At 38.0% G+C, this 23,359-nt stretch overlaps 1 protein-coding gene across 2 annotated transcripts in view; it reads right to left on the bottom strand.

Moving 5' to 3' along the window:
- The window catches only part of LOC126473359 (transcriptional regulator ATRX homolog), a 479,699-nt gene that overhangs the window by 68,301 nt on the left and 388,039 nt on the right, over positions 1-23,359 (bottom strand). For both annotated transcript variants that reach the window (XM_050100365.1, XM_050100366.1), the window contains 2 exons: positions 11,744-11,962; positions 5,346-5,523 (listed from right to left, as the gene is read on the bottom strand). In XM_050100365.1, coding sequence (XP_049956322.1) covers positions 5,346-5,523; positions 11,744-11,962 — 397 coding nt within the window. The remainder of the gene's footprint in view (positions 1-5,345; positions 5,524-11,743; positions 11,963-23,359) is intronic.

The raw sequence follows: 23,359 nt of genomic DNA, 5'->3' as shown, positions 1-23,359 counted from the left end.
ACATTAAACTTTAATGGCATACTCTTCGAAAGAATTGCACACACAAAGAATTTTTTCCAAGAATTCTAGAGGCTCTTGAAAAGTATTTTAGAAACAGAATTGCCAGGAAAGAGAAAAGTAATGTAGTTTTCATTATTTTACAAGCAAAAATATTTTATGCCCAGAATCAATTTTAATATGCAACAAATGTTCTTTTTAATATTAATTTCTGTTCAGACACTGGTAGATAATGTTATTATAGAAGTATGGAAACTGAAATCTAACTTTCTTTTCTAGTACCACATATTCTTACTTAGTGCACTAACTTGAAAAAGGAAATATTAACCAACAGTTATCATACAATGGAAAATCCAGAATGAAATGTAACAATAGTGTGAAAAGAAAAGTTGCTACTCACTATATAGCGGAGACGCTGAATCGCAGATAGGCACAATAAAAAGACTATCACAAATAAGCTTTCGGCCAACAAGGCCTTTGACAAAAATAGACACCACACACACACACACACACACACACACACACACACACACACACACACACACGACTGCAGCCTCTGGCAGCTGGAGCCACACTGCAAGCAGCAGCAGTGCATGATGGGACAGGGAAGGGGAGGGATAGCACGGTAGAGGTGGGGGACAGTGAAGTGCTGGTGTGGAGCGCACAGGGATGAGGTGGGGGAGTGGTGGAATGAGGGCTGTGTAGTGCTACAATGGGAACAGGGAATAGGCTGGAGAGGTAAGAACAATGAATAACGAAGATTGAGGCCAGGAGGTTTATGGGAAACATAGAATATATTGGAGGGAGAGTTCCATCCTGCACAATTCGGAAAAACTGTTGTTGATGGGAAGGATCCTTATGGCAAAGTGTTTTAAGCAGTCATTGAAATGAAAGATGTCATGTTCACAGTTGGTTGGTGGCCATTCATGTGGACAGACAGCTTGTTGGTTGTCATGCCCACAAATGATGCAGCATAGTGGTTGCAGCTTAGTTTGTAGATCACATGACTGGTTTCACAGGTAGCCCTGCCTTTGATGGGATAGGTGATGTTTGTGAATGGACTGGAGTACGTCGTAGTGAGATAATGTACGGGACAGGTCTTGCATCTAGGACTATTACAGAGATGTGAGCCATGAGGTAAGAGGTTAGGAGCAGGGGTTGTGTAGGGATGGACAAGTATATTGTGTAGGTTCAGTGGACGGCAGAATACCACTGTGGGAGGGGTGGGAAGGATAGTGAGCCAGACATTTCTCATTTCAGGGCGCAATGAGAGGTAGTCGAAACCATGGTGGAGAATCTAATTTGGTGCTCCATTACTGGGTGGTACCAAGTTTCGAGGGGAATGCTCCTCTGTGACCGGATAGTGGGACTTCAGAAGATGGTTGGAGACTGGAAAAATAAGGCACGGGAGTCTTATTTTTGTATAAGGTTTGGAGCATAATTATGGTCTGTGAAGGCCTCTGTGAGACCCTCGGTATATTTCACTAGGGACTGCTCATCACTGCATTGCACGGTCATTGCATCTGCAACGACAAGTGATCTTTCCTTGGGACTCACCCAGAACAAAGTAAAAATTGATAAACATGGAGAATTAAACTGAAAACTGTGAAGTACAGTGGGTGTCAGAATCTAACATGTGGGGTGTGCGTTTTCCTTCTCTTGAGAGAAACAGACACATGAAGAAATGAGTTTTTTTCTCCAACTGACATTACAAGCTTATTAGAAGTTGGCTCAGTTAATTTCTGTACACTGCATAAAATGTACATTTAAAAGCAAAGCTCAGGCATTACAGTTTCGCTTCATGCCTTCTATCAGCACTGTCTATCTTTATGATCTACAGTGTGTGCTGCAAAGTATATAGTACATGAGCAGTGTCTGTAGTTGTTACAACTGTCATGCCAGATTTGAACACTAAAGTCTTTAAATGTGCTATCACAAAACCCTGTTCTATTTCCATCTGTCGTCTCTGTCATAGCACATGATCTGCACAAAAAGTGTATTTTCCGCACTTAACAAAATGCTTCCACCCCTACCTGCATTCCCGTCATTGAGGGGCCACTCCCCCTCTCCACACATCAGTTATACGAGCTCATTTTACATGTGTTAGTGTGGAGTGGTGGATGTGCTGGCTGTCGGGTAACATAAAAGTCGCCAGCCAATAAGAGCTCACTAGCTGGAAGTGGCCTTGATCCTGACTGAGCATATTCATCGAGACTTAGTATTTGAATATCAAAAGGTAGAAGACTGATATTGTTTCTGAACACAGTACATTGGAAATACATGACAAAAGATGAGAATGAGTTATAAGTGGCACAAGAAAAGGTGGTGGCTGGGCCCGTTCATCAAATATTGGTTCCGTCTGGAACACTTTGCATCGACTGTGCTGCTTTTCCACTGCTGCCACAACCTAGTGGTAGTTGCACCATTATTGCTCAGTGAAGGTAAACGTTGCAAATTGTGCAGGCACCGCTGCTCATGGATTACATCACCACTTCTGTCTCACATCTCCCCTCTCATCAATGACCTAAACTATTCCCTTATCTTCACCACCACCACCGCCACCCTCAGTGCGAACCGTCTGTCTTTTGCACCACTTATAAGTCGTTAGGGCACATCAAATGTCAACAGAGGGATGAAGTCAAGTGAGACATTAAGTAAGAATGTAGAACTGAGGTAAATGTAACTAGGAAGAAACGTAACATTGGGGGATTTTTAGCGTTGATCTTATGAGTTTTTCACAGGGGCTATGAATTTATGGTGTAGAATTGTGAAAAATGTAAAAATCAGATAACGTAAAATCAAAGTTCCACTGTAATGGGAAATCAAAGCAAAAAGATGGAAGTGGCTACAGTGAGATTTTCCACAGAGGGTATAAAGTTCCTGCATCCAGTGTACATAGTACCAGACAAGTGTGCAGATTTTGTTAGGAGTGAACTAGTTGAAAGAATACAAAATTAATATATTATAGAGCAGTCAGCAAACAGGTCTAATCTAAGAAGGAAAACTTAAGAAGGTTACATTTACAGGTGAACCAGTATCAGGACTAACCATAGGCTTACATAATATCCATGATTTGAGAAAGCAAATGGAGTAGAGGGATAAGGTAGTCAAGGTGGTGCAAGGAGTAGATATAAGAGACGTGGCACAATAGTTCAATGAACTTGATATGGATGAAACAAGGACACAAATGAAGGTAGTAGGATTAGTTGAGACAAAGTTGCTGGATGAATGGAGTAAACAGATAAGTGACAAAATCTTAGATGAACAAAGAGGAGGTATGCCGAGGAACGATGTGTTTGGTCATGCAGTGATCATGATTCACGAAACATAAGAGGTAACAACAGATGTTTTAAAAGAAAGATTAATATTATGATCTATAGTCCAAGGAATGGTGAATAATATGGGAATTAACATCATACAGTGCTACTACAAAGTATTATGTGTACAAATACAACTAATGCAAGAATAGCGCTGCAAAATTGCTGAGTTTCCATTGGGCACATGCGATACTAAAAGCATTTCTTGACATAATAGCTACAGATTTCAAACAAAGCTGCACAGTCTATTTTGTGATTATTAAAGTGTGCTGCAAGTGGGAGGGACTCTTCTTGCCTTTGATACAGTGACTTGAAATAATTCATTAGACCGTATGAGTACAGACAAAATTAGATTTTGTAAAGTGAAAGAATGTATATAAATATATTTCAATGTAATGTTTAGCGGACAATTTCACAGGGTCTGATGTAAAATCATTTGTTTCATCTTGAAGTAATTTAAAGCCATCAAACCCGTATTACAAATCCATGTTACAAGGAAAACTAACAATGCTAATAAGAGAACTAATCAGTCTGAAAGTAAACTGAATAAATGATAAGCATATAAAGGAGGTCAAATTCATATATTTAATAGAGTAATGAAAACATATACTCAGTAATTCACTCCTGGAGTGAGGCAATGTCAGGTCACACGCCGCCCTCACATACATTAAGTCAAAGTTTTTGTTGTCCTTCATTTTTCCCTGGAAATGAGTGACAAATATATGTGCAAAGACTAAATAAGATTCTAAAGCTTTTTTCTTTATTTTTTTGTTTCCAATTGGGCAACATGAGGTGAAATGAGATCTGTGACGTCTTATATGAAATAAAGCGACAGTTACCATATTTGCCAACAGAGTGCAGCTCTAATGCTTGGACAACAGATGCTTCATACAGCACTAGATCCAGAGACATTAAAAGTTAATGACGGTCTCTTCGAAAGAATGAAGAATTTTTTCTCAGAACTTCTAGAGCTGACAATGGCGTGTTATAAGAGAATGTGAAATGAACTTTCACGAGTCTGATACGAATATTTTGTATTAACTTCGTCGACAGACTTGAAAAGTATTTCAAAAACCAGAGTTGCCAGGAAAGAAAAAGTAATGTAGTTTTAATTATTTATTAGCAAAAATATTTTGTCAGACTCAATTTTAATAAGAAATCAATGTTTCATTTAATATGAATTTCTGTCCAAACACAGACAGATAACATCATTATAGCAGTATGGACACTGAAACCTAACTTTCTTTTCCATTATCATATATTTCTGCTTTAGTTTCAGAAAGAGAAATATTACTCAGCAGCGATATATGCCATGTACGGGTGGACTATCGAAAACCTTAGTACTGGTGTGGCCTTTACAGAGTCTGAACAATCAGACACAGCGTTGGCTCACTGAATGACACACAGCTGTGAAAAACAGATTGCGGAACAATAGTGCCAAGTGATATGGACACTGATTATCTTTGCTGGTGAGGATACACCCGTTAATAAATGGAAAGAGTTTTTAATTATTTGTCATGGAAGTTACATGATAATTTCTCAATTCACATTATGTATTAGGTTCAATAGTAATTGTGCATAAAAACATGTATTTCTTAAACATTTTATGCATTGTTAACGTGAACAAAATTTTTCTTAAAATTTTTATATTTTTCAGGGAACAATGAAACCTTTTCTTTTTTTTTCTTCTTTTTTTTTCTTTTTTGGATTATTTGACTCAGAATGTTGTCAAAAAGTGCTGAGGTAGTCTTCATGGGGTCCTGTAAATTTATTTTCAAATAGAAATACTGGAATTAATTAATATGTGTGCTGTTTTCCAACTTCAAGGATTTTGGGGCTTGCCAAGCAGTTATTTGATTGAACAGAAATTATACACAAAGTTTATGTTGATTATAAGAGGATTAGAGCATTGTAGCAGCAAAATTTTATGTTTCATAAAATGAGCTTTAGGTAAAAGCCATCCTATTAAATAAACATGCACACACAAGTCAACAAAAGAATTTAAAATAATAATTAATAAGAAATTACTACCTGAGCCAGAAACCGGTAAACATAACATGGTTTCTTCTGACCAAATCTGTAAATCCTGAAAATACTCTGCACATCATGAGACGGGTTCCACGAGGCATCAAAGAGAACAACACGATTTGCAGCCACTAAATTGATGCCCAGGCCTCCAGCCCTTGTTGAAATCAGGAACAAACGAGCTCTATGCAGAAAATAAAAAGTTTTCCACATCAGTTTGCTGAAGAAATCATAGTAAATACAATTATTCTATGAGATAAAGTGAATTTATGTAATTGAGAAAACTTTATTGTGATTTGCTTGTAAGACTTACAGAGATCAAACTTTCTGATAAAAAATTTCCTATTTCTGGCATTGAGTAATGGAAAGGAATATGTCAAGGACTGACATAAGTAAGTAATCAGAAGAATTAGATGTCTGTTTATATATTTCGACGTCCAATAGTGAAGGAACGAGGAAACACAGTCATGTAATGAATTGAAATTATAAATAAATTAGCCTCTGGTTCAAACAGTTTTTAATTCCTTTACTGTACTATTGATTTTGGAGCTACCAGCCCCATGTTCATTTGCACCTTTATGCATCTGTACTGCTTAAATCTGATAAGGTATCGATTTTGTAAGGTGCTGTAGACTCGGGTTTGTTGCACATACTGTTTATCAGTGACAACAGAAAGCTGTGATGATAGCAAGCAAGAAAGTGATAATCAACATCGTTTAGATGCATATATACAAAGTGCACTTGCACATGGAGCTCGTAGTCCCAAAATCAATAATGAAATAAGGTAATTCAAAATTCTCTTTGTAGTCAGAGGCTAATTTATTTATAATTTCAAGATGTTTTTATGTATAAGAAAATTCTCAAACAGCAAGACATGTAGTGTTGTCAAAGTTTTAGGTTTTGCTCCTCAATATAATTATTACCTTGGAACAAGAGCATGGGCAACTACTGCTACTGGGAAGTATAGCAACATAAAAAGCTGATACATACAACAATAATAAATAAATTACAACACATGGTGTAGTTTTATATCAATGACATGAAAAGTGGTATCACCTCCTATATCAAAATTAACATCATACACATGTGAATAGCAAACTGTACTTCACATTAATGTCTGTACAAAACAATCAGGTGATAGCAGAATGATGTGTGGTGCACAGACACACGTAATGGAAAACCATTTGACACACATCAACCCCGCAGACACCCAAACGCACACTGCCATAGCTGTCTTTATGCACAATGCACATGAGCACATCACACTTAATATAGATAAAATTTGTAACAAAGACAAAAGAAACAATTCTGCAACAAACCAAAACAGCATAAGACATTAACACACCTAATTTTCAAAATTTCTGAAGAGATTCTCGTAGCCATAGACAAGAGATTATCATAGCCATTTCTGTTCCGACACTGACAATGTTGAGTGTTTATGGAAAAAGTTCAAGACAATCGTAAAATGCGTTTTAGACAGGTAGGTGCCGAGTAAAACTGTGAGGGACGCAAAAAACCCACCGTGGTTCAACAACCAATTTAGGAAACTACTGTGAAAGCAAAGAGAGCTTCACTAGAAGTTTAAACGCAGCCAAAACCTTTCAGATAAACAGAAGCTAAACGATATCGAAGTTAGCATAAGGAGGGCAATGCGTGAAGCGTTCAGTGAATTCGAAAGTAAAATTGTATGTACCGACTTGACAGAAAATCCTAGGAAGTTCTGGTCTTACGTTAAATCAGTAAGTGGTTCAAAACAGCATATCCAGACATTCCGGGATGATGATGGCATTGAAACAGAGGATGACACGCGTAAAGCTGAAATACTAAACACCTTTTTCCAAAGCTGTTTCACAGAGGAAGACCACACTGCAGTTCCTTCTCTAAATCCTCGCACAAACGAAAAAATGGCTGACATCGAAATAAGTGTCCAGGGAACAGAAAAGCAACTGAAATCACTCAACAGAGGAAAGTTCACTGGACCAGACGGGATACCAATTCGATTCTACACAGAGTTCGCGAAGAACTTGCCCCCCCCATTCTAACAGCCGTGTACCGCAAATCTCTAGAGGAACGGAAGGTTCCAAATGATCGGAAAAGAGCACAGGTAGTCCCAGTCTTCAAGAAGGGTCGTCGAGCAGATGCGCAAAACTATAGACCTGTATCTCTGACGTCAATCTGTTGTAGAATTTTAGAACAGGTTTTTTGCTCGCATATCATGTCATTTCTGGAAACCCAGAATCTACTCTGTAGGAATGAACATGGATTCCGGAAACAGCAATCGTGTGAGACCCAACTCACTTTATTTGTTCATGAGACTCAGAAAATATTAGATACAGGCTCCCAGGTAGATGCCATTTTCCTTGACTTCCAGAAGATGTTCGATACAGTTCCGCACTGTCGCCTGATAAACAAAGTAAGAGCCTACGGAATATCAGACCAGCTGTGTGGCTGGATTGAAGAGTTTTTAGCAAACAGAACACAGCATGTTGTTCTCAATAGAGAGACGTCTACAGACGTTAAAGTAACCTCTGGCGTGCCACAAGGGAGTGTTATAGGACCATTACTTTTCACAATATATATAAATGACCTAGTAGATAGTGTCGGAAGTTCCATGCGGCTTTTCGCGGATGATGCTGTAGTATACAGAGAATTTGCAGCATTAGAAAATTGTAGCAAAATGCGGGAAGATCTGCAGCGGATAGGCACTTGGTGCAGGGAGTGGCAACTGACCCTTAACATAGACAAATGTAATGTATTGCGAATACATAGAAAGAAGGATCCTTTATTGTATGATTATATGATAGCGGAACAAACACTGGTAGCAGTTACTTCTGTAAAATATCTGGGAGTATGCGTGCGGAACGATTTGAAGTGGAATGATCATATAAAATTAATTGTTGGTAAGGCGGGTACCAGGTTGAGATTCATTGGGAGAGTCCTTAGAAAATGTAGTCCATCAACAAAGGAGGTGGCTAACAAAACACTCGTTCCACCTATACCTGAGTATTGCTCATCAGTGTGGGATCCATACCAGATCAGGTTGACAGAGGAGATAAGAGAAGATTCAAAGAAGAGCGGCACGTTTCTTCACAGGGTTATTTGGTAAGCGTGACAGCATTACAGAGATGTTTAGCAAACTCAAGTGGCACACACTGCAAGAGAGGTGCTTTGCATCACAGTGTAGCTTGCTGTCCAGGTTTCGAGAGGGTGTGTTTCTAGATGAGGTATCGAATATATTGCTTCCCCTTACTTATACCTCCCGAAGAGATCATGAATGTAAAATTAGAGAGATTCGAGCGCGCATGGAGGCTTTCCGATATTCGTTCTTCCCGTGAATCATACGCGACTGGAACAGGAAAGGGAGGTAATGACAGTGGCACATAAAGTGCCCTCCGCCACACACTGTTGGGTGGCTTGTGTTGTATATATGTAGATGTAGATGTAGAATGCCCAGAACATAAATGCTTGTAGTGATCATCACAATGAACAGGGAAATTTGAAAGGTATAATGGAGGATGTGTCAGACTGACACCCTCAACCACTGTCTAGAATTCCAAACCTACATTGAAAATAATTTAAAAAAAAAAAAAAAAAACTATTGAAGCATTGAACATTACAACCTTGATATCATTTCAGTGACTGACAATGCTCACGTTTTACTCACAGGATAATATTATCTAACAAATAAGCTAACTGGCATATGTCAGCCACTCTTTGTGATTGTCCGCTCTGCCTTCATCACGACAGAGAAACTACTGCTGCAAGAGGTAGCACCTATAATGTAATTTAGTGTAGAGATTATTATAGAACTTTCAGCAATTAACTACAAGTGAGGAAAACAGAATTTGTTACATGTCTATATAGACCTCCTTGTGGAAGCATAGACAGTTCCTTTGAAATTCTTAATGACCTGGTTGTTGAAATACACTATAAACATTGCAATAAAATGCTTGGGTTAACAACATATATACTGGAGATATAAACATTGACATGTTGTCTACTGGCTCCAAGCTGAAAAAATTAATGTTAATAACAGTTTAATTTAAATGTCCTGACAAATTAATCCACTAGAGGTTAGTAACAGCAGATCAAGAATCTACAACACTGTAACTAACATGACTCAGAACACATCAGTTCTTGAGCTCACCATTACTGACAATCCTGCAGTTCTGGTACAGATGGAAGTTAAAAATAATTTTGTCAACAACAAAAAGAAAAAATATATGACAAAAAGAATCACACATCATGACAATATTGAAAACCTCATCAGTATGTAAAAAGGCTAACAATGGAATGCAAATAAACACATTACTTTAATTGAATTTGCATCCAACTTTTTAATATATCTTAATATCTCGTGTTGATAAGTTAGCTTGTAAGTCAATGGTTGTGATAAAAGTACTGGAACTAGATTAATCATGGTATGTTTGATATGAAATTATTCATCAAAAATGATATTGTTAAAAATGAAAACTGTATGAAACCCTTGAGACTGACAACACAGGACGATCTCAACTGGAACATGCATACAGATTTTTTATCCCATAAACTTCATAAAAACATTAGCCATAACAACGATCAACAAACATTGTAAGGAATTTTATATGCTAAAAATGAGCGATCTTCACTTCACTCATTAAAACTCAACTATACCAAAGAAATTTGGGGTGCAACACAAATCTGCACCTCCAAAATGATATGCGCAGTGTCACCTTTGGAGGCTGTGTCTCTGAACAGAAATTTTTTTTTGGAGAAAACAAAAAATACGTGTTCCTTACTTAGTCCTTCATTTTAACATATGCTAAATTCAATAACATCCGAGACTATGAAGGTAAGATTATTTTCCTAGCCTGCCTGAACTGATATGAACTATGCCTCTAGTACCTGTTAGACACACAATTATATTTCACTGGGTTTAATGTAGGCTAGGTATTTCCCATTAACTTAAACAGTTTTTTAAAACTATGTTACACAAAACATTCACACATCCCAAACAAGTTTAATTAAACTGAATATTTGATCAGTAGTTCCCTACTTAATGTATGAATCATCATATCTACAGACAAACACCTACCCTATCAGTGTAATCACCTGGTCTGACCTCTGACACCTATTGTTACGACACATGATACTGGGAACTCGTTACGACATGCTGTGGGACAATGTTCGGTCAAATCTCCTATACATGGCCAAACAGCTATTCATTTGCTCTCTATTTGTAAAATCAAAACTTTTGATATTTCTTATTTTTATTCTTATTCTCAATATTTTTCATTTGTCCAATGTTGCTTATCATGGCATCTTGGAGGCACACAGCAGCAATATGTTTTATTATGTCATTATATTATAAACTGCTTCAGGACAGTTTTGGTTGGTAAGCTCCGTGCTCAGTTTCGGTTTCATGTCTACCATTACAAACTGCATTACTGAGAAATATTTTACCTATGTGGTAAAGTGCCATGTCAATATCACAGTGGTTATCAGCTGTCCATGTATGGACGCTTTCCACTAAACTGAACAATGGAAATGCCAGGATGGATTTTTGTGCCCCGGGAGAGTGGCCACATGTGTGAGTTGCTGTTGTTGTCGTCATCTATGTGTGTGTTTTCTATTTCGCAAGAAGAACTTAGTCTTAAAGCTGAAATATTTTTAGCATTCTTTTTCACTGTTCCTGTTCGCGAAGAGTAGTAATCGGTCCTTTTCACTGAACTGATACATAGGTGATTAGTTTTCTAAGTGATGGTATGTATATTCCAAACTAAATCATGTATGTTGTATGAATAATCAGCATCAATAATGTGTATCCCAAGGAAGTCTGTGATCTTTCTTATAATAAAATATTAATATCTATACAAAATCCGACATACAGTGGCTGCTACCTTAGTAGCTGACAAAATGCTCTTCACCTACTCTGGCAAACTGTTGCCATCCTTCGTCCTTTGTTTTGACTGCTATTTCCACTCTGGTGCATTACTGAGATATAATAAACAGGTAAAATAGTCTTGTAAGCAATGATTACAAATTGTCAAACACTGTATTGAAACATTCTGATAGATGGGTTTTAATGAGCAACTGTAGAAACCATCATGCACAAAAGTTGATTATTTCCTGTTTGTCATATGGGATACTGAATACTCATACAACTGCCTTACAAATTTTTCCCTTAGTGCCTTAAATTATGATATAGATTTTTCTTCAACAATTTTTGTTTTTGTGATCTCACCTAGGCAGCTGGAGTGTATGTATTCTTCAGAATTTCTGTGGCCAAATGTGAACTAAGTAATCCAAAAGTAAATCTGTAAATCTACAACCCCCCCCCCCCCCTCTCTCTCTCTATCTCTCTCTCTCTCTCTCTCTCTCGCACACAAATACAGAGCTCTATCTAGCATGCTATGTAATATCACCTGTAATTACTCTCCTTATTGAAGCTCTTGCACCATATACTTCGGTTTTCAGCTGATGTTGATCCATCCAACCTAAAGTAATCAAGACCAGGTGACCACGAGCCCGTAAAACTTTCTTGACTTCCGTTGCTATCACTGTTTTTCTGAGTAGCTTCATCTACTTTTGCCAGAAAATATTCAATCAGGTCTAATGTTAGCAGCGACTGACTAAATACAAGCCTGTAAGAAGAGAACAACAAAATTAGCATTTATCGGGAAAGTATTTGCTACGCATCCACAGATCAAAGCATCTAACATCATATAATTTTTGACTGCAATATCAAATACTTCATAATCCTGAAATGGGGAAACACTTGCAACACTCTTTGTGTGACGACACATTTGGGCTTGTGCAGCTGCAGATGGTATGTGAGATAATATTTATCAGCAGGCAGATAAAAAAAATCACACATTTTATTATGGAGGGTAGTGGTAGTCTACGCAATGAAAAACAGAAAATAAGCAAATATTCCTCATTTAGAAGACATGTGAAGCAGAAAATAAGCAACTCGGAAGTCAAAAAGCCACAACTGAAGTGCTCACAATGTTAGTATCTGCTATCATCCACAAATTTGACACATTATAAAATAAGATGAAGAAAGGAAACAGTAAGCCTTTTCCACAGTAAGAACACAATATAATATTTCTGAGCTGCCTACATTCAGTATTCAAAATTATACAGACTGTAAAAATCAAGATAGTGAAAACTTGTACAGTAAGACAGAATAGAAATGAACCAACATAACTACATAGAGGAACTAAACATTATAAGCAAATAGCACTCAAGAATGACTATGACAGAAAAACAGTATATAAGATTTAAAAAAAGGCATACAATGCCACACAATGATGAATAAATGACATACAAAAATGACAGGGACTTGACACAGCATACAGAACTAACAACACAATACAGAACTAACTTACCAGCCAAGCCATTAACATTGATACATGCAGGCAATCTAGCATCTGCTAATTAATTTGCAGTTGATGCTAATCTGTGCATGTGAGCCAAATATGTAGGATTTTTGGAATCAATTACATAGAACATCTCAGAGCGTTAATAAGTAATAACTCCCACTCAACATTTGCTGACCACCTAACAGCACAGGATCATTATTCAATAAAAAAGAAACCAATTTAAGAATTCTTAAAACTAGCAGTAGAAGAGTACAATAATGTACAAAAATCAGTAGCCCAGAGAATAAAATAAAAAAAAATAAAATAAAAAAATAAATAATGAAGTAAATGAATTCACATCACTCTCCAATAGTTAAACATTCATCAAAATGATGTGGACATGATTAGTTTTAACATTACCGAAAGTATTGTTTTTCAGTCCTAATCATTTATTTAATTATTTGAGGGAGGGAGGGGGGGGGGGGGGAGGGGGGGGGAGAGAAACCCACTAAAACACAATATAATCCTAAAAACTAAAACTGATGATTGAGAGAATTTCACACTCTGTGAGACCATCGTTCAGCAACCAGACCACCATAATCATTTGCTGCAAACAAGTCTTCCATGTCACCCTTGTTCTCAATCTGTTGAGGATCTTCTCAGTCCAGTGTTGGAGATTGCAGCCTGATAGTAGCTTCTCTTTTGCTGTCCATATTGCTCCAGGGGACTTTGCTCCCCACAGTTCAGTTCAGTGGGCTTCTGATGAAGTTGCAATTAGCGTTGTTGTAAGGAGGACTAGTAACAGATTTCAGCTGTAATGGATAAGCATGAGTTCGGAACAATGGATGTCTTGGAGCTTTTTCTTGCTTCTTCTTTTCAAACTCTGCTGCTATGTCTTCTTACATCTGGAGGTGCTACTCCCATGAGTGGAAAGATCTTACTGACTGGAGTTGGTGTTAAGCACCCTGTGACTATGCGGCCAGTTTCATGAAGAGTCACAACAATCTCATTAGCATGTGCTCCAGACTGGAATGGGATACTCTGCAGCAGAGAAACAGACAGCAAGTGTGGATGTGTAGAGGACACTGTACCGCACTCCCCATAGTGTGTTTGTCAGTTTGTGGATGAGGCTGTTTCTGGTGCATACCTTCTGTCTGGTATCTGAATAGACTTATTTGTAAGTTAAGATATTATCAAATTTTAGCCCTACATACTACAGGTAAAGACAGCAACTTAAAATGTGTCCTTTCCTGGTGATGTTCAGCTTTCTTCTTACCTCATTATTTTGTAGATGGAATGCATATACTTGAGTTTTACCCAGACTGGGTTTCAAGGGGTGTCATCATAGTAGATATCAATCTCTTCAGAGAACCTGTTACGTTTGATTCTACTTCTTCAACTGTCACTCCTTGAGCAGCAACATCTCTTTCTTCCATGTAGATGAAGGAATGGTTAGCAGCATTGCGTGGCTGATCATTGGTCTACATGTTACATAATATCGGAACCAGCACAGTTTCTTAGGAAGACCGTTTTTCTGCATCACTCAAGAGTGACAAAAAGCCATCCGTTCTATAGGAGACACCAAATAATCTGTGTCAGTCATTAGTCCCCACTTGTTTTTTGCCAAGCTAGAGGTACACAACATAAACCACAAGAGGCAGTCACCACACATGACAAAACCACTTGCCTGGCATCTCTGATTTCCAGACAGCAGCCTCCAGATGGCACTCATAAACCCAGACCCCTTCCTGTTTCTGCACCACTTCCTTCAACACTTAGTATATGTCTGCCAATAGTATGAACAGCTGCCACAGGGAGTGCTGTCAACTGCGGACTACACTACATTGTTTCGGTCTTGCACTAGTGGACAAGGAAATCCTTCCATTGACAGACACAAAAAGATGGTGTGCAGTGGATATCCAAACACTCACAAACCAGCAGTTGCACAGTTTAGTAAAGTGCCTGCAGTAAGCCCAGTACAATACTCTGAAGACTACCCTCTGACTTAGCAATCACAATTTACGGAGAACAAGGTCCATTAACAGAGCATGGAATACACTGTAATGCTAGTCCACCAGAGCTGCTACATGTTGCTATCAGTTTTGCTGCAGAACAGCATACAAAAGAAACATCCATTAACAGAGTGCTTGCCTGATTACAACCTGCCAGAGTAGTATTATTATAGACTACCAACAAGTAGCCAAGTTATTTGGATTTCATTGTATTAGATTTAGGACATCATGTGCCTAACATGAAACTTTACCACAGTTAAATATCATTTTAACATACTCTTAATAAACATTATTGGTTATTTACTACTATGCTGCAACATTTCTGTTATAGTGCCACCCTATCAAACATCAGCCACTTTTAAGGAACTACATTTTTCTGCTGCAGCGAATGTTCGGGCTAAATTAATAGTACCATACAGTTACTACATATACAGACAGTTACTTTGTTTCATTTCTTACAATTCAACTCTCTTCTGAGTTACCTACAGCTTCAATAATGGGTAATAAAGAAATTTTTTTTCAAGTGTTGTAGGTACGGAAATCACTATTCTTTTCAGTTTGTGATGGATTATTTTGATGAATTAATTTCATTAGCATATATAAACTGTGAAGGTGCAATTGAAATGCCCAACTCTTGGAAGAGATTGGTACACAATAACTGCTGGTAAACACTACCTATTACTTTTATTGGGAGCTTTTATGCATTCTATAATTTTTTTGTAAGCGATGAGTTGCACCACAAAATTATTCTGCAAGATGTGATGGAGTGGAAGTAGCAAAATATGCTAGGAGGTCGATTCATTTGTTTCCAAGACTGGCAATTACATGAAGAGCAAAAGTAGCATCTTAGCACTATGCTTCTTCCACTTCAAGTTTTCATAAATATTTAATTCCAAAATTTTGCCACAATAAAAGAAGTAGCAAACTAAACTGACAACACAAAAATGAAAGACATAGGCATTCCCAAATTCAGCCTCCTCCACTCCTAAATACTGTATAATTAAGACATAAATATAACTGTCTTATTTTTCTAACTGTATAACAGTCTTTATTTTTCAAATTCGTATTATTGGCCTAATTTTTAACATGGCTTGGGTGTACAACATTCCATGGCTCACGTGAATAGAATGTGTCACAAGGTGAGCCAGCCAAGATGGTCATCTCCCAAATACACCCAGAATGAGTAAATATATTGAGGTGTGAGTTTTACTAAGTTGAAGCAAACAATTTGGCAAATTTTCTGACATACACAAGTAATTTTTAATGTTTATAACTGGTAACTGTTTAAAATTGTAGCTATATACTTTTTTCTGTGGCAAAGAAATGCGATTTTGAAGAAGACTTTAGTGATTTAACATGTGTGGGACATGATCAAACAGTAACAAGACAACAGTACCACAAACCACTGTTCCACTACCAGGAAACGAACTTTCACAAACATTCACCCTGCATTGCCAAATATAGCAAACACCTGAATCGGGTATGGTTCATGTGTTTATCCGTTTGTTTGAAACCCACCAGTCTGAGTTCCATTCTTGTGACCAGATGACTTGCTCATGAGGCTGTTCAGACTTTCACAATGCAGATGAGACTCAAAAAGCAGATATAGTTTTTGTTTACAGTGAAGACTATCAAACAGTTAGAACAGCAGTGCAATTGTATGCTGAAAGGTATCCTGGTCATGTTAAATCCTCACAAATATTAGAAAAATATTTCAGGAAACTGATGTGTGAACAACAAAATATACCAATGAAAAGTAGCAGCAACTAATGAGAGGAATGCAACTAAAATTTTAGCATTGGTAGCATACAACCCACACATCACTACAAGGTAACTTGAATGTGCGAGTGGAATCAGTCAAAAGATTGTTCTCCTAATTGTACATTCCAATATATTTCACCCTTCCCAAATTTCTCTCCATCAACAGCTTCATTTAATTTCAGTATCAATTATACTTATTTGTACAACGTCTACAAAAACTGAAATGTGAGACAGCATTATTATTCAAGATTCTGTTTATGGATGAAGTATTGTTTACATACCAGTTGCAAACCAGTCTTTGCAATATGCAATACTACGCACCTGAAAATCCCACCCTCTGAGACAAGCAATTAAACAATGACAATGGTCTGTCAACTTATGCTAAAGGCTTTTCACCAACAGCATCACTGGTCCCTGTTTCATTGACTGATCTTTACATAGCAACAATTCCACAAGTTTCTACAGTTCTAAACAGGTATACTGCCACAGTTATCAGAAAATGTCCCACTGGATATAGGGCAGTCTGTGCGGTACAAATACAGCAGATGTTCCAGCTATGCTGCACATAGGATTATAGTCCATCTTCAATGAATGTGTGGAGATTGTTGGATAGATCACTTGGGAAACATTAGTTGGCCAGCCCACTTAACGTCTCTGGACTTTAATCTGTGGGAAAAACTGACACATATGGTCCTCAAGGGAAGACTTACGACTCTCGAAGACATGAAATGCTGTACAATATGTGCAGTATTGTTTGCCTATAATTACCATACCAAACAATGGGAAATCCAGGATGAGATGTAACAATATTTTGAAAAGGATAGTTGCTACTCACCATATAGCAGAGATGCTGAGTAGCACATAGGCACAATAAAAAGACTGTCGGAAAGTGAGCTTTCGGCCAACAAGGCCTTTGTCGAAAATAAACAAAACACCAAAACACACACACACACACACACACACACACACACACACACACACACACACACACAAACAGAATGTGTTTTGCATAATTACTATATATTGCATAACAATACTCAAAGTAAAAAACCTACTCACCAAGCAGTGGCAGAGCACACACATAAAAGACTGCTGTGGCTGGTGGCAAGCATTTGGAGCCAGTGCCTCCTACTTTAGGAAGAAGGGTTGACTTAATGCTAGTTTTATTTGTTACAGATTCTTCTGAAAAATGGCTACTACTCATAAAAAGTGTTTAAATGTCCCACTCATATTTTGCTACATTTGCATTTGTGGTGGTTTAAAAATAACACAGTGGACAAATGTATTGGACTTCATAGCCGGAGCCTATTACGAATATTCTGGGGTTAAACTCAGTGTCCAGGACAATTGCTTGGGTACTGCATAAAGTGTGATGAGCTTGTGTTGAAAACCCTCTGACAGCGGACTAAAGGGCAGAGAAAACGCCTCTGTGTTAAGAGTTCCAATGGTGTAGTGGGAATAGCAAAATCGTGTGTAAGACTGCTACTTTTATTTGCTTGATATGACAGGCTTTGAAAAAATTCACAACATTACATTAAATATCTTAATTTCGTTTTAATATCTGTAACACAGTGAGGATATTCCTATTTCTGTTTACATAGAATTTTCAACTTCTTGTTCCAGCAACAAATCTAGCATCCCAACAAAATTAGGTAGTGATTACTGCCACTTTCTGTTAACTGACGAGCATATTCTGCATGAGTCATCTACTCGAGGAGAATTAATGGAACTTGTCAATTCTCATAACACATCTTCAAAATTATTAATATCTTGATTAAAGGAACCCCAGTATAACTATCATACATCAGGGATAGTGTCTTTGATTACTAATCAAAATGTCCTTGGTCCCGGGTTCAAACCACGATATAGCTTAAATTTTGAATAAAAATCATCACTAATGGCAGCCCAAGATTTCTGTCATGAGAAGTCACCCTTGTTCTGCCAATGGCCTTATCAAAGAGGGCAGAGGACCGGACAGAGGTTCAGGTCACCCTCTTGCCCTTGGGGTGGGAAATTGCCCCTAAAAGGCGGAAGAATCAGCAATGATCAATGGCATGAGGATGCAGAGGACAATGGAAACCATAAAGTGTATCCACAGGACACATGGCCTTTAATTGAAAATGTGTCATGATGCTCTCTCCATTAGCAAAAGATTCCGGACTAGTCCCCCATTTGGATCTTCGGCAGGGACAGCCAAGTGGGAGAAGTGCAAGGAATGCCAGAAGTTTGAACGTGGTAGGGTAGCTAGAAAATCTGTAAAAAGAAATGCTAAGGCTCAAACTAGATATTGTTGGGGTCTGGGAAGTGAAATGGAAAGAAGACAAGGATTTCTGTTCAGATGAATATAGGGTAACAACAACAGCAGCAGAAAATGGTATAATGGGAGTAGGATTCAATATGAATAGGAATGTAGGGCAGAGAGTGAGTTACTGTGAATAGTGCAGTGATGGGGGTATCATCAGAATCAACAGCAAACCAAAACTGACAATGATCATTCAGATATACATGCTGACGCCGCAAGCAGAGGATGAAGAGACAGGGAAAATATATTAGGATATTAAACGGGTAATTCAGTATGTAAAGGGAGATGAAAATCTATTACTCATAGGGGACTAGAATGTGGCTGTAAGGGAAGGAGTTGAAGAAAGGGTTATGGGATCGTACAGTCTTGGTAGCAGGAAAGAGAGAGGAGAAAGTCTAATTGAGTTAAAATAAATTTCAGGTAGTAATAGTGAATACTCTTTTGAAGAATTGCAAGAGGAGGAGGCATACTAGGAGAAGGCAGGAGATAAGGGAAGATTTCAGTTAGATTACATCATAGTCAGGGAGAGATTCTGAAATCAGATACTGGATTGCAAGGCATACCCAGGAGCTGATATATGAGGTCTACTCAAAAAATCCTCTAACCTTGTCCACAAAATTTTTCTATGCTTATCTTTTACTTATTGTGCGTGGTCTTCTTAAAAGTATTCTCCTCCACAATTTATACACTGCTCCCAAAGCCATTTCCACTTCCGGAAGCAGACTTGGTGTGCCTCTTGCTGGATTGGGTGAAGTGCCATTTGCAAATTTTCTTTTATCTCATCTATCATTGCAAATCTTCATTCTTCCAATAGGATTTTCAACTTTTGAAATAAAAAAAAAAAAAAATGGAGTCGCCAGATCTGGAGAGTATGGAGGATGAGGCAGCACAGTGATTTTGTTTCTTGTGCAATAGTCATGCAGCAACAGGGATGAATATGCAGATGAGTTATTGTGATGCAAGGGCCATGAATTGTCTCACTACGTTTTAGGTCACTTCCTTCTCATATTTTCTCACAGGCATCGCAACATGTCCCTATAGTACTATCGATTAACAGTTTGTCCCTGTGGCACAAATTCAAGATGAACTAATCCTTCAAAGTCAAAGAAAACTATCAGCATCATTTTGACATTTGACGTGAGCTGATGAGTTTTTTTTTATCTTGGAGAACCTTCCCAGACCCAATGTGAAGGCTAAACCTTGGTCTCAACATCATATCTATACACCCACGTCTCATCACCAGTATGATAAGGAGTAGCTCAGTAGGCAGTACAGTTCTCTGAAAAGAGAAATCATGGAACTTAGAAAGATAAATATAGGTACAAAGAAGGTAGCTGCAAAGAAACCATGGGTAACAGAAGAAATACTTCAGTTGATCAATGAAAGAAGGAAATACAAAAATGTTCAGGTAAATTCAGGAATACAGAAATACAAATCATTTAGGAATTAAATAAATAGGAACTTCATGGAAGCTAAGGTAAAATGGTCGCATGAAAAACTTGAAGAAATCTGTTCCGACGTAAAAGTCAGACAACCCGATGACAGTGACCTCGACACGAAGAGGACATAAACACCGTGCCGCCTGGCCATGGCCCAGTTAAAGACTACTTTGACAGTGGCATCAAGAATAGGCACTTAGACAGAAAGGACTTAGGAGCAGTATCACTTCTCTAGTATTACAAATTGTCTATACTGAAGCGAATTCTTATTTTGTCTCTTGCCCATTGCTTGCAACACATCACTGTAAATTCTCAAAGTTAAGTATTGTCATTTACTTCCTGTAATAAAAACGCATTAATACAATTTGCTTGCATTGTTGTCTAGCGAAAAATCAGGTTTTCTAGGAACCCCATATTTGACGAATAGGCAGAACACAACAAAATTGAAAAAGAAATGATTGTCAGAATCCAAAAAGATACGATTGTCAGAAGGACTGACTCAGCATATAGGAAAGTCATTAACAATATTCAATGAAATTAAAAGCAAGGATTGTAACACTAAGAGTGAAAGGGGAATTTCACTGTTAAATATAGAGGAGACAGCTGATAGGTGGAAAGAGTACACTCAAGGCCTCTATGAGGGGAAGATGTGTCTGATGACATAATAGAGGAAGAAACAGGAGTCGATAGAGGAGATAGGGGATCCAGTATTAGAGTCAGAATTTAAAAGAGCTCTTGAAGACTTAAGATTGAATAAGGCAGAAGTGATAGATACCGTTCCATCAAAATTTCTAAAATCACTGGGGGAAGTGGCAACAAAATGACTATTCACACTGGTCTGTAGAACATATGAGACTGGTGATATACCATTTGAATTTCGGAAAACATCATCCACACAATTCGGAAGATTGCAAATGCTGACAAATGCGACATTAACCACACAATCAGCATAATGGATCATTCATCCCAATTGCTGACAAGAATAATGTACAGAAGAATGGAAAAGAAAATTGAGGATGTTGTTGTTGTGGTCCTCAGTCCTGAGACTGGTTTGATACAGATCTCCATGGTACTCTATCCCGTGCAAGCTTCTTCATCTCCCAGTATCTACTGCAGCCTACATCCTTCTGAATCTGCTTAGTGTATTCATCTCTTGGTCTCCCTCTACGATTTTTACCCTCCATGCTGCCCTCCAGCACTAAATTGGTGATCCATTGATGCCTCAGAACATGTCCTACCAACCGATCCCTTCTTCTTGTCAAGTTGTGCCACAAACTCCTCTTCTCCCAAATTCTATTCAATCTCTCCTCATTAATTATGTGATCTACCCATCTAATCCTCAGCATTCTTCTGTAGCACCACATTTCGAAAGCTTCTATTCTCTTCTTGTCTAAACTATTTATCGTCCACGTTTCACTTCCATACATGGCTACACTCCATACAAACACTTTCAGAAACGACTTCCTGACACTTAAATCTATACTCAATGTTAACAAATTTCTCTTCTTCAGAAACGCTTTCCTTGCCATTGCCAGTCTACATTTTGTATCCTCTCTACATCGACCATCATCAGTTATTTTGCTCCCCAAATAGCAAAACTCCTTTACTATTTTAAGTGTCTCATTTCCTAATCTAACTCCCTCAGCATCACCCGACTTAATTCGACTACATTCCATTATCCTTGTTTTGTTTTTGTTGATGTTCATCTTATATCCTCCTTTCAAGACACTATCCATTCCGTTCAACTGCTCTTCCAAGTCCTTTGCTGTCTCTGACAGAATTACAATGTCATCGGCGAACCTCAAAGTTTTTATTTCTTCTCCATGGATTTTAATACTTACTCCGAACTTTTCTTTTGTGTCATTTACTGCTTGCTCAACATACAGATTGAATAACATCGGGCATTGGCTACAACCCTGTCTCACCCCCTTCCCAAACACTGCTTCCCTTTCATGACCCTCGACTCTTATAACTGGCACCTGGTTTCTGTACGAATTGTAAATAGCCTTTCGCTCCCTGTATTTACCCCTGCCACCTTCAGAATTTGAAAGAGAGTATTCCAGTCAACACTGAGGATGTATTAGATGAGAATCAGTTTGGCTTTAGGAAAGGTAAAGGCACCAGAAAGGCAGTTCTGACATTGTGGTTGATAATGGAAGCAAGGCTAAAGAAAAACCAAGGCCCATTCATACGAGTCATTGACCTGGAAAAAGTGTTCAACAATGTAAAATGGTGCAAAATGTTTGAAATCCTGAGAAAAAATAGGGGTAAGCTATAGCAAAAGACAGGTGATATACAATATGTATAAGAGCCAAGAGCGAGTAATAAGAGTGGATGACCAAGGAAGAAGTGCTCAAATTAAAAAGGGTATAAGACAGGGATGTAATTTTTCACTCATAATCTTCAGTCTATACACTGAAGAAGCAATGATGGAAATAAGAGAAAGGTTCTAGAGTCGAATTAAAATTCAAGGTGAAAGGATATCAGTGATAAGATTCACTGATAACACTGCTATCCTCAGCGAAAGTGAAGAAATACTTCACGATCTGCTGGATGGAATGAACAGTCTAATGAGTACAGAATATGGATTCACAGTAAATCAAACAAAGATGAAAGTGACAAGAAGTAGCAGAAATGAGAGCAGCGAGAAACTTAACATCACGTTTGGTAACCACGAAGCAGATGAAGACATAAAATGCATACTAGCACCAGTAAAAAGGGCATTCCTGGTCAAGAGAAATCCAATAGTGCCAAACATTGCTGTAATTTGAGGAAGAAATTTCTAAGAATGTACATTTGGAACACAGCATTGTATGATAGTGGAACACTGACTGTGGGAAAACTGAAACAGATCTGAACTGAAGCAGTTGGGATGTGGTGCAACAGAAGAATGTTGAAAATTATGTGGACTGATAACATAAAGAAGGAAGAGGTGATTCACAGTATTGGCAAAGAAAGGAGTATATGGGAAACACTGAAAAGAAGAAGGGACAGGATGGTAAGATATCTGTTAAGACATTATGGAATAACTTCCATAGTAGTAGAGGGAGCTGTAGAGGGTAAAAATTGTTGGGGAAGACACAGATTGGAATACATACAGCAAATAATTGGTGATGTGGGTTGCAATTGCAAGTGCTAGAAAAGAAAGGGGGGGGGGGGGGGA

This window comes from Schistocerca serialis, chromosome 4, assembly GCF_023864345.2.
Source record: "Schistocerca serialis cubense isolate TAMUIC-IGC-003099 chromosome 4, iqSchSeri2.2, whole genome shotgun sequence".
NCBI lineage: Eukaryota > Metazoa > Arthropoda > Insecta > Orthoptera > Acrididae > Schistocerca > Schistocerca serialis.
The sequence above is the reverse complement of the archived record's forward strand: the minus strand, read 5'-3'. Positions and strand labels throughout refer to the sequence as shown.